Source organism: Centropristis striata, chromosome 17, assembly GCF_030273125.1.
Source record: "Centropristis striata isolate RG_2023a ecotype Rhode Island chromosome 17, C.striata_1.0, whole genome shotgun sequence".
NCBI classification, from domain to species: domain Eukaryota; kingdom Metazoa; phylum Chordata; class Actinopteri; order Perciformes; family Serranidae; genus Centropristis; species Centropristis striata.
The window spans coordinates 6,655,312-6,668,269 of record NC_081533.1 but is presented as its reverse complement, the minus strand read 5'-3'; the positions used below and the strand labels follow the sequence as shown (position 1 = coordinate 6,668,269).

At 38.0% G+C, this 12,958-nt stretch overlaps 1 protein-coding gene across 1 annotated transcript; it reads right to left on the bottom strand.

The window, feature by feature from the left end:
• Nucleotides 1–6,221: 6,221 nt before the first annotated feature.
• Nucleotides 6,222–12,676, bottom strand: LOC131989822 (uncharacterized). The gene is made up of 9 exons (XM_059355158.1): nt 12,410–12,676; nt 12,253–12,300; nt 12,094–12,141; nt 11,742–11,920; nt 11,281–11,377; nt 10,540–10,887; nt 10,287–10,437; nt 9,855–9,982; nt 6,222–9,326 (listed from the first exon to the last, which is right to left on the bottom strand). Exons 1-9 carry the CDS (start codon nt 12,602–12,604, stop codon nt 8,976–8,978), a joined length of 1,545 nt encoding a protein of 514 aa, XP_059211141.1. The 5' UTR covers nt 12,605–12,676; the 3' UTR covers nt 6,222–8,975.
• Nucleotides 12,677–12,958: the final 282 nt, after the last annotated feature.

Below are 12,958 nucleotides of genomic sequence, written 5' to 3'. Positions count from 1 at the left end.
TGACAACGCTGCCAACATGGATGTAGCCGTTAAAAAAATGCACGTTATGAAGATGGGGTGTTTTGCTCATACCCTGAACATAGCAGCCCAAAAGCTGTACAGTGTGAAAAGCATTGCTAACTGGTCAGGAAGGATACGGGCTGTTGTGCTTTGGCTAAGAAGAAATAGTCTTGCCAAGCCTGTCCTTAAAGAAAAACAGAAACTCCTAGGTAGGTAGAAGGTTAATAAAACACATGGAGTGTTCCTGTCTTTACTATTTCAGACATGTAAATGATTTTAAATAATTCCACCGATTTCTACATTATTAATATTCTTACAACTATGTTACACTGGGGCAATTGTATTTGTATGTAATGTAATTTTTTTCTGTCTTGTCAAAGGCCTTGATGATCATTCCCTCATACTGGATGTGAGAACCAGATGGAATAGCCTCTTCCTGATGGTGGAGAGGTTCATAGAACAATACCCTGCCATCCAGGCTGCTTCGAGGGACCCACGCATCAAGAAGGCTATGGACAGAGACAGGTATAGAAAATTGATCTAAAAAGTTGTGATATAACCAGTGAAAAAAATGAATTACACTTCTGCTGACATAAAACATTCTGTATCATGTTGCACTTTGGATTTCATTCCCAGATTAGAGAGTGTCAGATGATGACATTAGCAAATGTGAGGACTTTGTGGACACCATGAGGGTCCTTTACACGTCCACAATTTACACAGCCACTGCTGGGCAGATCCTCCCCATCCTGGACAAACTGAAGGCCAAGTTTGAGGTGAAAGATGATGATTCTGCATTCAAGAGAGCCATCAAGGAGAAGGTCTGGGCAGACCTCTCCCATCGTTACTCAGTATGTACTTAATTGATACTTTCAATTGATTGATCATTTTGTTAATCGTCAACTTATTGGCGCAATTACTCATACTTAAAATGCATTATACAATTTTTTTATGTTTAATGTTGATAGAGGGAAACAAACAAAGAGCTTCAAGAGTTCCTTGAGGAGGCTACTGCTCTTGATCCTCGTTTCAAAGTCAAGGTTCATGATGAGGCTGTTTGGACCCGCCTAGAGAATGCAGCTGTAGCCCTCTTAAGTGGAGACAAGGTTTGTTCATTGTGATTTTAATGTGGACAACTGGACATATGTGTTCTGTTCTAATACAATCATATTATTTTAATTACTTGTTGTATATGCTTTATTTAAAGGTTGGAGAGGTGACCCAGCAGGAGGAAGAAAGAAGAAATGAGCAGCAGGAGGAAGAGGAGGATATGTTTGAAGGAGAAGAAATGGTAGCAGCACCTGTAAAGAGTAAGAAAAAACTTTCAGCTCTTGGGGAGCTCTTTGAGGATGAAGACCAGGCAGTGCTACTACAGACTGAGGCAGACATCAGTGCACCTTCGTTGGCTGAAAAGGCCAAGAACGAGCTGCAGATCTACCAGAGCTTTCCAGCAGTCCTCAGCTCAGTGCATCCCCTCTTGTGGTGGTGGAACAAGAGGGATCAGATGCCTATGTTGGCCAGCTTGGCCAAAAGATATCTTTGCGTTCAAGCCTCTTCCACTCCTTCAGAGCGAGTTTTCTCCACAGCAGGGGATACAGTCAGTGTGGAGCGGGCTCGGCTCTTGCCCGAGAAAGTTGACCATGTTAGTGTTCTTGAAAAAGAACTGCACAAGAAATGAAGATAAGCAGTAAATGTAGTTCACAGCAAAGAAGTCTGCTTCACTTTCATTTTTAGTTTGTAATACTTTTTTTGTAAAAACAAAATTTGTAAAATATATTTTCCTTTATTTATTTTTTTAATCCATCCTCTTTTGCTCATTTGTTTTAAACTTATTTGCCCTCCAAACAGTTGGATGTTGTTTTGATATATTTTTTAAAGTTTATATTGTTTATATTTTAAGTTTATATTTATATATGAGAAATAAATATGTTGAATTGAAAATGTTTGAGATTTTATTATTAAACAAATTAACATTTATTATCACATAAACAAAGGCAAAAGTACCGAAAATTGGTACCGTTGAGTACCGGTACCGATTCCCGGGTACCGAGTATCGGTACCGTATCGGTTCAAATGTGAAAGGTACCCATCCCTACATACCATGCGTGGTGAAGCATGTGTAACAATTGTTCGCACATTTGGAGTACTGTGCCGGGAGGAGGACGTGCTGTCCCTGAAGGATGTCCGAGCTGAAGGATGTCCGAGCAGAGACACCGGAGCGTCCTGTCAACAGCAGGTAACTAGGTCAAGCTAACTAACGTCAGTAATCGCCGGTGGTTTAACGTAAAATATAATAAATAAACGCTATAGTGAGACGGGAATATGATGGAGAAGATGCGAACAATGATTCCATTTTCAGTAGTTATCAGACGAAAACGTTTTGGTTCATGTCGCTCCATGCTAACGGTAAAAGCTAATTACTAGCTAACATTAGCGTTAGCTAACAATGACATCAAATGGCCGGCTAGGTTGAAAGAACACGTTTTCTTGTGGACAAAAGAGTGTGATGCAAAACATGTCTGAGAAGTCTGGGTGACAACATGATGGCACATGATGCATTGTTTGGCTTGTTTGTTTATCTTGTATGGGCCAGCACGTTATGAGGAGGGGAGGGGGCAGGAACATTTGTGGTAACAGCACCAGCTAATGTTAGGTACAGAGCACCATATACAGGGACTGTCACCCTATAAATTAACCTTATATTAGCTATTTGCACAACTACACACAACTATTTTATGAATGTAATAATTTGAGACAGCATGACTAGTTCTGGAGTTGATATGTATGAATACATGTGGTAAAACTAAATCTAACCAATTACATATTTTTATCAGCCTCTTTAGGTTGACTGCATCCAGGCAGTTAACTCTTTGGGCCAGGGGGCATTTGGGGAAGAAGAACAGGATCCTGATTCCAGCCTGTCATCAACTCCATAAGAGCGGTTTCCCCCTGGTATATCATGGGTTTGAGTATACTTATGATGATTTATGAATGTTGCATGAAATTGATTGGCATTCTGAGGGATGTTGAACATAATGATATTAATGTCACATTCTTTTAGAAGCCAGGGTATTATTCTTCTGTGACTATCAAAAGTATCAATATGCAGTTACTTCTAACATTTATGGACAATCATGCACCTTACTATATTAGCAATAACCACCTGACTTCACTTATGTACAGTGCATAACATATTAACATCATTGTGCACTGTACACAGCACATAGTGTAGCATAGTTATGGTTATATCCAATTATTTTTCAAAACATTTTCCATTTGCATCAAGTACTGTATAATGTGTTATTAATGGTTTGTATTCTGCTCTTCACTTTGTTTTCTTTTTTTACTAAGTGATGTAAAAGTTGCTAGTAATAGTTATAGAAACTGATTATGATAGAATCTCAAATACAAAAGCTGGAGTAGGCTCAAATACTGAAAATTCGCCATGTTGATTAATATAATATACTTGGTATACTGACGCTACTATTGGTTCATGTTGTTGAGCTGTCAGAGCCAGAGCCAATCAGAGGCAGGATAGGGCGGGTCTTAATGGAACACGGGGTTCAAAGGTCAAAGGAACCCATGTGACCTAAGGTCAGCCTTTTTTTTTTTAGCTAGCTACTGTCAATACTTCTGTTGAGTAAAATATTTTTCCAAAAGTAAATGATTGTGCATTGTTTTTGTTCGTGTTGGCAAAGCTTTTTTTTTATTTTTAAAATCTGCCACTACACATGGATTTGAAGCAGTTAGGCCAAGTAAAGGAATAGCGCATGCTAAACTGCACGCATCACAAGAATATAGCCTGCAAAATGTGGTGAGGGAGGTCGCAGAATTTAGGATAACCTGACTGACTGACGTGGAGAACGTGGAGTCACGGTAAGAAATAATAAGTAAAAATAATCATTTCTTTAGAGGTTTGCATCAGCTGTGAGGAGCTCCACTGGCCAAGGAATTAAATTATGTTGATATGGAATTATTTGGGTTTTAAGACAGGTGTTTTTTTTTATATTATTGTGGTTACTTTTTGACAGTCATTTCAGACCAATCCTGAGCTGCAGATATGTTCATGTTTAGGCTCAGAGTGGTGAGGGTATTTATGAGGGCTGCTGTTTGAGGTGAAAGGTGTGTTTAATAAGAGGCTCACAGAGGGAGAGTCGGACAGCTACGTTTCAATTATTGTGTTTGTGTATACGGTTTGTTTTGGAGTATGGACATAGTTGATGACTTAATACCTGCTGACTTAACTTGACCTGTCTTACTGCTCTCCGAAGTTTGTGAAAATGGACTGTTTTGTCCTCGGCCTTAACTCTGTAAAACTCATTTTACACCCCAGTACAATACAGTAGTGTCCTCCTTTCTTTCTTCTCATCTCCTTTGGCTCACCAGTCTCCATCGTTCCCTCTGTTATCCCTGGATAACAGAGTCCCTGGATTTGTCTCCAGTCATTAATGAGATGTTGATTCTCTTCCGGTTATATCACTTGATTACGCGTGAATTCGCGAGATTCACTGATACACTGCACTCTGTTGGAAGAGCATTTAATTGTTCTGCCTCTCACTTCACGCCGCTCACTTAAGAGTACCGCGGAACAGCGGTTGGGAATCACTGGATTGGAGCACAGTTATGGGGCGAATCTGATTGGCTCCTTGTGTTTTGGCTTGATGTAAATCCTGTCCGCTGGCGGGACTCGGCCTCTCTGGCTTTTCGTCTGAGGTAAGAAGACGTGTTTTGCTAGCATACTACCGTTACAATTGTGCCTTACAATGTTAACATTTTCATATTTGAACTTTTAAACTACTGTCGAAAATTTTGTGAAATGTAGTTGCAAGTTATGAGTTTCAATTGGACGATGTTTGTCATTTTATTTTGCTAATTTATTCGCGGCTACTGGTCTTAGGTCTGAGCTAGCACTCTCCAGCGAGCTAGCTTTAGCATCATGTCGAAGCAATTTATAAATGGTCCGTCGAGGCAGAATATCTTTACAGTTACTCCATGTTACAGTTACCATGATGCTAACAGTTGTTATAACAGTAGATGTTTCCGGTGTTAGCAAACACTATTGATTCTAAGAGTGCATTGCATAGTTTGACTGATTTGATGCTACTGACAGACGGCCTATAATGCATTGTGGGTTGATAATCTAGGCCACAACAGTTTATGATTGCTGTGTTTTGTCTTGTGTCTATCTGGGAAGGTGTCATTATGCTAATAATAATATAATAATGCTAAAAAATTACTATCTTATGCTATTTTCCTTGATTAATGTTGTCTAAATGCCATTTTTAATGTAGGGTTTGTGTACAATGTTGGCCTGACTAATTTTTTTTTTAACTTTGATATGTAGCTAATTGTATGTGGATTTTGATGGTAGCTTCTTGATAATAGTCCTGTTTTTTTGTGAGGATGTTTTGGTATTCTTATGTAATAAGGTGTAATAGTAATACCAATGTCATACCCATCAATGGCTAAATTTGAACATTCGGTGTATTTGGACAATATGAAACTGAAACTCATGTCACTTGGTAATGAGAGGTTAAAAAGAAAAGATAATCATGGGGATATACATTTAACCATGGAGTCAGGGCTGTAAAAAAAATACTGTAATGATGAACTGGTAGTTTACTACACCATTTAAGATTTACATTGTGTCAATGTCAATGTTACTCACTACTGTTAGCAGACTATTACCCAAACTATTACCATTTCTTTTTTCCAATTTGTCATGTCAACTGGTACCTGAAGTATGTGCTCCAGTGACTAATATTAATGTACTCTGTGTGTGTGTGTGTGTGTGTGTGAGAGAGAGAGATTTATTGGAAGTTGAAAATGTAGGCTTAAACAGCTTTGGATAAATTCATGTATGTGTGTGTGTGTGTGTGTGTGTGTGTCCTCAAGTGGTGCTGTGAAGCATTTTCGTTGTAGGCTTTAATCCTGTTTTCTTCTGATATTTCAGAACAGATGTGTTAAAAATAACACATCATGTGTTCATTTTTAACACATCAGCGTGTCTAGTTAAGGACAACACATTTTGTGTTGCTTTTAACACAATCAGTGTGTAAGCACATTGAACACATATTGTGTGTTCAAAATGTCAACACAAAGATGTGTTAAAAATAACACAAAGATGTGTTGTTTATACTTTTTTTCTAAAATAGGATTTATATGCTTGAAACCCACTAAACCACTCATATTTTCATTCATTTACAGTGACTTTTATTCAAAATTCTGTCACAGCAGAAAATTTAAGGAAAAACAGCTCATGGCAAACATTCAAATTCCATTAAAAAAAAATCATCAACATTCAAACAATTAATCAACAATGGGATAACCTGTAAATGATCGCTGCAGGGGACATCAGGTCACACCGTCATTAACTGCATGACCACAAAGCAGGATAAACCATTAACTATTCTTTACACGCAAGTGACTGACTCAGGTGTGTCTCAGGTAAAGCTTTTCACAGTAATGCAAATTTAAACAATCAGTTTGTATCTTGGATTTACATATAGTGCATTTCCACTGAAAGATGACAGCAAGTCTAGTGGTCTGATGTCTGCTACATCTTTTACATTCATCATTTCATACTCTTCAGTCCGCTCCACCACATATGAAAACAGATGGTCATTAAAATATTTCACAGTTAAAATTTTGAGAAAAAATAGCACCTCCTCCTTTTCACAATTGGGAACCATGTGTACAATCTCTCCAAATAGACGCTCACCTCTTGCATCACAGTTTAAAGCAAGAACACAACCAGTTTTATATGTCTGACCAAGCCAACAGACAGAGTGAGCCACATGAATTGTGTTGCAAGTACCAATATCATACCCATGTGCTTTCAGATTTTCAATTAACAGATTACTTTTTTCCAAAGATCCAACCATCACTGACAAGGCGTTTGGGACAGTCATTTTTTTCATCAGTGGGTCACTAAATTTCCAGTTATACATACTTTGAACTTGATTCTTGTAAGCTAAAGTCTTAGAAATATTTATGAAATTACACACAACATGGGCATGTCTTTTCAGGGGACCATGCTTACTCTCAAATCTCATGCACCATAACTTCAAAAGTGGGCCAAACTTTATCATAATGCGCCAATAGTGAGTCATAAAATGATGTTTCGGGGTAAGTGGTCTGTCTGGATAAACAATCTTGAACAAATTATGGTGATCTATAACCAACTGCTTTAAAAAGACAGAAAGTCCAATGCTGACAACTGGGGCAAATATTATGCTACAGATTTCTCTGAGGAGAAGGAACAATTTCCAATGTTGATCATGTTCACTTACAAAATCTCCAATTAGAAAGGGTAAAAAGAGCAAAAGACACCACATCTGACTTGCTGTTTGTTTTATGGGATTATCTGATGTTCTCAAGTTAAGAATGACAGTTGGTTTGTTTTTTTCATTTGCAAAACCGTAATCGAATCTTACCAATCTGTCATTAAACTGCTCTAATGTGAACAACTTTTCATCGTAGATGAAATGTTTTAACATCAGTTTTAATTCAACCAAGGCAACACCCTCTAAAATGTCGTGCATAATGTCTACACAAATATTTTCAGTCACGTGAAAGTAATTCAGTGAGTTTAAACAGGAATCCCCTTTTATACCTGTTAAAGTTGGATCGTTATGCACAACATGTTCTTTATAGTTTACTTTGTTACGAAATTCCTGGTGATCATCATCAAACACATACTGGGCCGCTTGTTTGTCAGTTAGACAAAAATGGCAAAATCTGTTTGCTGAAAAGCTTTCTAAAAACCCTCCAAGTGAATGGCATGCAAGATTATCTGCAGTCAAAAGGCAGACAGTACCATGGAGAAGAGAAATCTGACCCTCAATTTCAACGTTTATCCCATCCGTTTCAAGAGATCGAATGTCATCCAGCAAAGGTGCAAATATTTTGTCAAAGCCATACACTTCCCTGTCTATAGAATTAAAAAGTAGACAGAGATGGATGTTCGCAAGGGAGGAGTTGAATTCCACAGGCAAGTTTCTCAAGCAAAAGTAAACAGCTCCCATTTTGTGAACTTTAGTTTTTGACCCCAAAGGATTAGTCGTTTCCAAGTCATCAAAATATAATTGCATTTGTAGGGCATTGGGATACCTGCTATATAATGTATGATTTGCAAACTGTGTGCCATCACAATAATCGCGCATTTTACCATCAACACTTTTGTTTGATTGCTTATAGAGTTTCTGCATCTTTTCACTGCCAAAGAGAAACTTTATAGTATCAACAATAGAGATATACTGGCAAGTGTCTGCAGCCAGTACTTGAGTCAATTTACCCTGCTTTCTTGCTGTGTCACCTCTGTATCCTAAGAAAATTTCTGTAGGCTTGACAAGGGAGTGTTTTTCAGAAAAATATTTGCACATTTTGTAGGGCGTGTCTACCTCTGAAAACATATTTTGTGCATTTTCAAAATCCTGCATCAAAAATTGGACAGCTTCATCATCAATTGAAATGGTGTAGCTATTAAACACAGATGCAGTTTTCTCCTTTAAAGAGTCCAACGTCTTCTCTAGTAGCTCTTTGGTGCATGTAATGCTTTTCTGTACATCAGTTAAGGTGGAATTTGATGAGGAATACATTTTGGCAACATACGATGCTGCACAGTCACGCTGGTCTGAAAAATGAACACCCATAGGGGTGTCCAAATCAGTGTCCAAATTACTTTTAGAAGGATCCATAGCATGAGAGCAAGATGGCATAGAAACATCCTCCAATACATCACTGAAACTGCCTTGTTCAAAATGTTGTGGATTAGCAACTGGAATGTGTCCCCTGTTGAGATGTCTGGTGTAAGAATTTAAGTTATGGTATGTTCTTTGACAGTGGTTTTGACTACATACAATTGTAAAGTCCTGTCCATCAGAAATGGCATGAACTTGCCTAAGATGTCTGATTAGTGTCCTTACTCTGTTTGAAATTGACTTCTTGCACTTGGGACACGTGTACATCCTAACTTATACAACTGCTTGAAGCTTGGCAATTAACTCCAAAACCTTTGACCTCTTTACACACGAGATTGGTAAGTCATAAACATGCTCAAAAAAAGAATACACTGAGTCAAGTTGGGCAGGATAGGCTATGTTACAAACCCACAACATTTTGAACAACTTGTCCAGTGCGCATGTCAATCCTTCGTCTTCAAGGGGAATGGCGACTTTGTCATTCTTTGCCACAAGTATGTACTGAGCTGTTGTTGCACTGGGATGTCCTAAACACACAAGCCTGGGCTGGTGGACTCCCATTTCTGCTCCTCTGGCTGCTGCCACCAATGGTCTTTGTAGAAGGCTGGGGATGCTTGTTCCAGTCTGAGAAAACACAAATGTCACATGTTATTATGAAAACGTAAAAAGTATTTTAGTATGTAAATAGTTATTTATTCTGACAGGTTCATCAAAAAGTATTATGTCTGTGTAAACTAATATGTAAATAGTAATTTATTTATTGAGATAATTATTGTATTTATTTATATATTATTTATTAATTAATTTATTAATCCATCCATCCATCAAACATTGTATGTCACACATTACACCACCAAAGTAAATACTCAGTCTGTTGGGGAAGGACTGAGTACTGTAGCATTAATCTCCTTACCACGGACTCAAGTATGAATTAAATCAATCAATATCAAAATGTGGTTTTCCAAAACAAAGCAGATACTACTGTATCCTTTGTATCATACTACCACTATATTTCATGATTTATATTCAAATAGTTATGTTGAACTAAAACACATTACTGAATTATGTGACGTTTCATTTTTATTATGTGTGAACAAAGATGATGACAGAGAAGGTCAAGGTGCAAAATCAGAGAAGAAAGACAAAACCTACTGGTTTCACTTCCAATATGTAGGACAGGGCTGATTTGACACTGCATTTTGTCCACCCTTTGTTCCTCCCTGATGCAGTTGGAGGTAGATAACGGGTGAGTAACTTCAGGGCTCTGAAGCAAACTGACTCTGCAAAGAGCACAAAAACAAACAGACAGACATATAATTAGTACTTACAACTCTTGACATAGGTTGTCCAACAAACTGCCATGACAGAAAAAGCAGTGCCCACAAGGGTGTGCTGGACAAAATCAGACAAAAATAATTACAATTTAATTTTCTTTTCTTTTTTAAACCATTCAGCCCTAGTGGGAATATGATAATATGATAAGCCTAATAGGTCATGAGGCCCTAGGATTCCCCTCAGACACAAAAAAAGGACATAGGCCTAATAGATTGACATCGTATCTTGTATACAGGGTAACTAACTTACCATCGCTCTCCTCACTAGCTGGCAGATCACTAAGATCATTTTCATTTTCAAGTGTAGCCACTTTCAGGAGTTTTGGAACAATCTGTCCTTCCCATTTCCGAAGGAAGAGATCTTCCTTGCCCGGAAACATTCTCGCAAACTCTGCATCAAGCTGAAGAGTAACAATTCATAGTAGCTTATGTTCACATATAGTGTACTATCTATTTTCTAGACTCTTGATGTACATCTATAATACAATATGCTGAATACTTACCAAATATGGCATGTCTACAAAGCGTGGGTACTCCTGGAAAATCTCTGCTACTGTTGGTGACTGGCTTGAGATCCAGAATCTGCGGTTGTTGAAGGTTTTCTCCATGCCCATTTTGATAGATGCGAGGTTCTCAGGAGATGGTCTCATCCTTTTGGTGGCTGTTATCCAATCCCTTGTGGACTCTTCTTCCCCTTCTGCAATCACTTGTAGAGTTACAGTTGCTCCAGAAGGCTCACTGGATCTCCTGCGCTTGTGATACCTTCTCTGATCCTCACAAAGGTTTCTCCGCAGGTTCCTCAGTTTCATCTCAATGAACCCACAGTGGGACACCGGATCATAAAAGTGCTCCTGGAACACATTTAAACAAATCGATTGATCGATTAATAAAGGGCATTTTCACCATTTTTATGGGAGTCACATGGTACCGTTTCCATTATGAGCTCATTTCAGATAATATGTTTTCCAGGACCAATTATATCAGTGAGTAATTTGCTTGATATTGTACACTTGACTGCTATTGGATTTGTCTAAAATTGTGTGTGTGGGGGGGGGAATATGCATGCACAGACAGTTACATTAATAACTTTGAATCTAATCCCAAAGTCTCTGGCCCATTCCAGCTCACAGGAATTTTAGCTCAAGCGGCAGAAGGAGAAAAAAAAAAAAAAAAAAAATATATATATATATATATATATATATATATTTATAGACACAAACACACACACATCTGTTCTCACTTACAAATCCTTCATTCTCTTCTTGCATCTTGATCTTTAGTGAGGGGAAGACTGTTGTTATGCTTTTGGCCAACATCAGTTTGTCACCACTGGAAGGGTAACTGAAAGCAAAATGGAGAATTTTGAGCCCAGAAAAAAAGGAAACTGCAAGGCTTACAACAGGCAGCTTTAAAGTATAATTGACAGAATAAAAAAAATAAATAATTTGGTTACTTATTAAATGAAAACCTCAATTGTGCGTTCATAACCTTATAATATATCATTATATGTAAGTATGTTAACTATTCAGTAACTTTTGCATTTTCTCCAGAACTGCACAAGGTTACGGGACCTCTTGCTCAATCTAAAAAAAAAAAAATCCACATTACTGGACTGAGCTTTTTTTATGCATCAATTTTCAGCTTGGAGCACATGTACTTGGAAAAAAAGAGAAAAGTCTAGATGAATGACTTTGAATCAACTCACAATCCCTTTCGCTCAACCAGATCGCTGACACCTGTTCTCACAAGGACTTTTCTGGATGCCAGTGAGAGCGTTCCAGATTTTTCATATTCTGAAAGTACACTTGGGGCTTTGTTCTTAATTAGCGCCACCAGACTGGCTGCATCAAATCTGTGCATGCTATCAATTTGTTCATGACATTTCTGTGAAAATAGATGACAAAGCACATATTCCATTATACATGCCCCCCCCATGCATAATAAAAACATTAGGTCAGTAGTGGAAGTGGAATCAGTTAACAGGAAATCATGAGAGATGATATGATGAATTTATGGTGAATTTATGAATTTATGTAACCAATGGAAATTGTAAATACCTCCAGTGGGCCACTTTGACAAACTTCACCAGCACTCAATGGTTCAGTCTTTAAAAGAAAATAATGAAATATGAATATGAAATTATTTTATGCAATATCATTTTGCACTAAAATCAGCCCATTATCTGATACTGGTATATGCATCTCTCAGACACGTACCTCCCAGTGAACACTTGGACCACCTGCATCTTCAGTGTGTGGTTGATCCTTAAAGATAACATAATGTTACTAACTGACCTGGATGGGCCGGGTTCCTAAAGAACATGCACAGGCTCAGGTTTTGGGCCGTCCTTGGAAATGGAGTAATAAAGTGTACCTGATTTTGATTTTCCTCCAAATGTTCAACCCAAGTCCCTTGCGTTGATAGGAAGATGTGATATTTATCCAAATCCTTCAGTTCCTCCTCATTCATGTCAACATCAATATATTCCATAAAATCACTACTATACTTTAACAACCTGTCAAGCACGCAGCCAGTTTGCTTGGCTAGGCTTTGATCAATTATGTCCATGACACTGTTAACATGGAGAATTTTTTTGGCAATCTCTTTGTCATTTTTAAAAGTGGTTACAAGGACTCTGGATCTGCTGGATTGCAGGTTATCCTGTGTGTTCTGAAAAAGAGGAAGACATAGCTACAATGATTACAACTATCAATACATGAAAAGCAGTAGTAAAACTCTTAAAAACCCACCACCAGCCCCACTCTCCCCGACAACGCGACGGGGGAAAATAACGGTAATCAAATCAAATCAAATTTTATTTTTATGGCACTTTTCATACTTAAAGCAACACAAAGTGCCTCACAGAGGCTAAAAACAACAGTGACAAAAGAGAAAAGAAGAAAGACCCAACCCTCCCACCCC

Bases quoted from the DNA above. Each gene is read 5' to 3' on its own strand.
- LOC131989822 (XM_059355158.1), bottom strand. From the start codon at position 12,604: ATGGACATAATTGATCAAAGCCTAGCCAAGCAAACTGGCTGCGTGCTT. The intron at 12,142-12,252 runs GTACGTGTCTGA...TTTCTTTTAAAG, and splicing joins GTCCAAGTGTTCACTGGGAG to ACTGAACCATTGAGTGCTGG. The intron at 10,438-10,539 runs GTAAGTATTCAG...GTTACTCTTCAG, and splicing joins TTGTAGACATGCCATATTTG to CTTGATGCAGAGTTTGCGAG.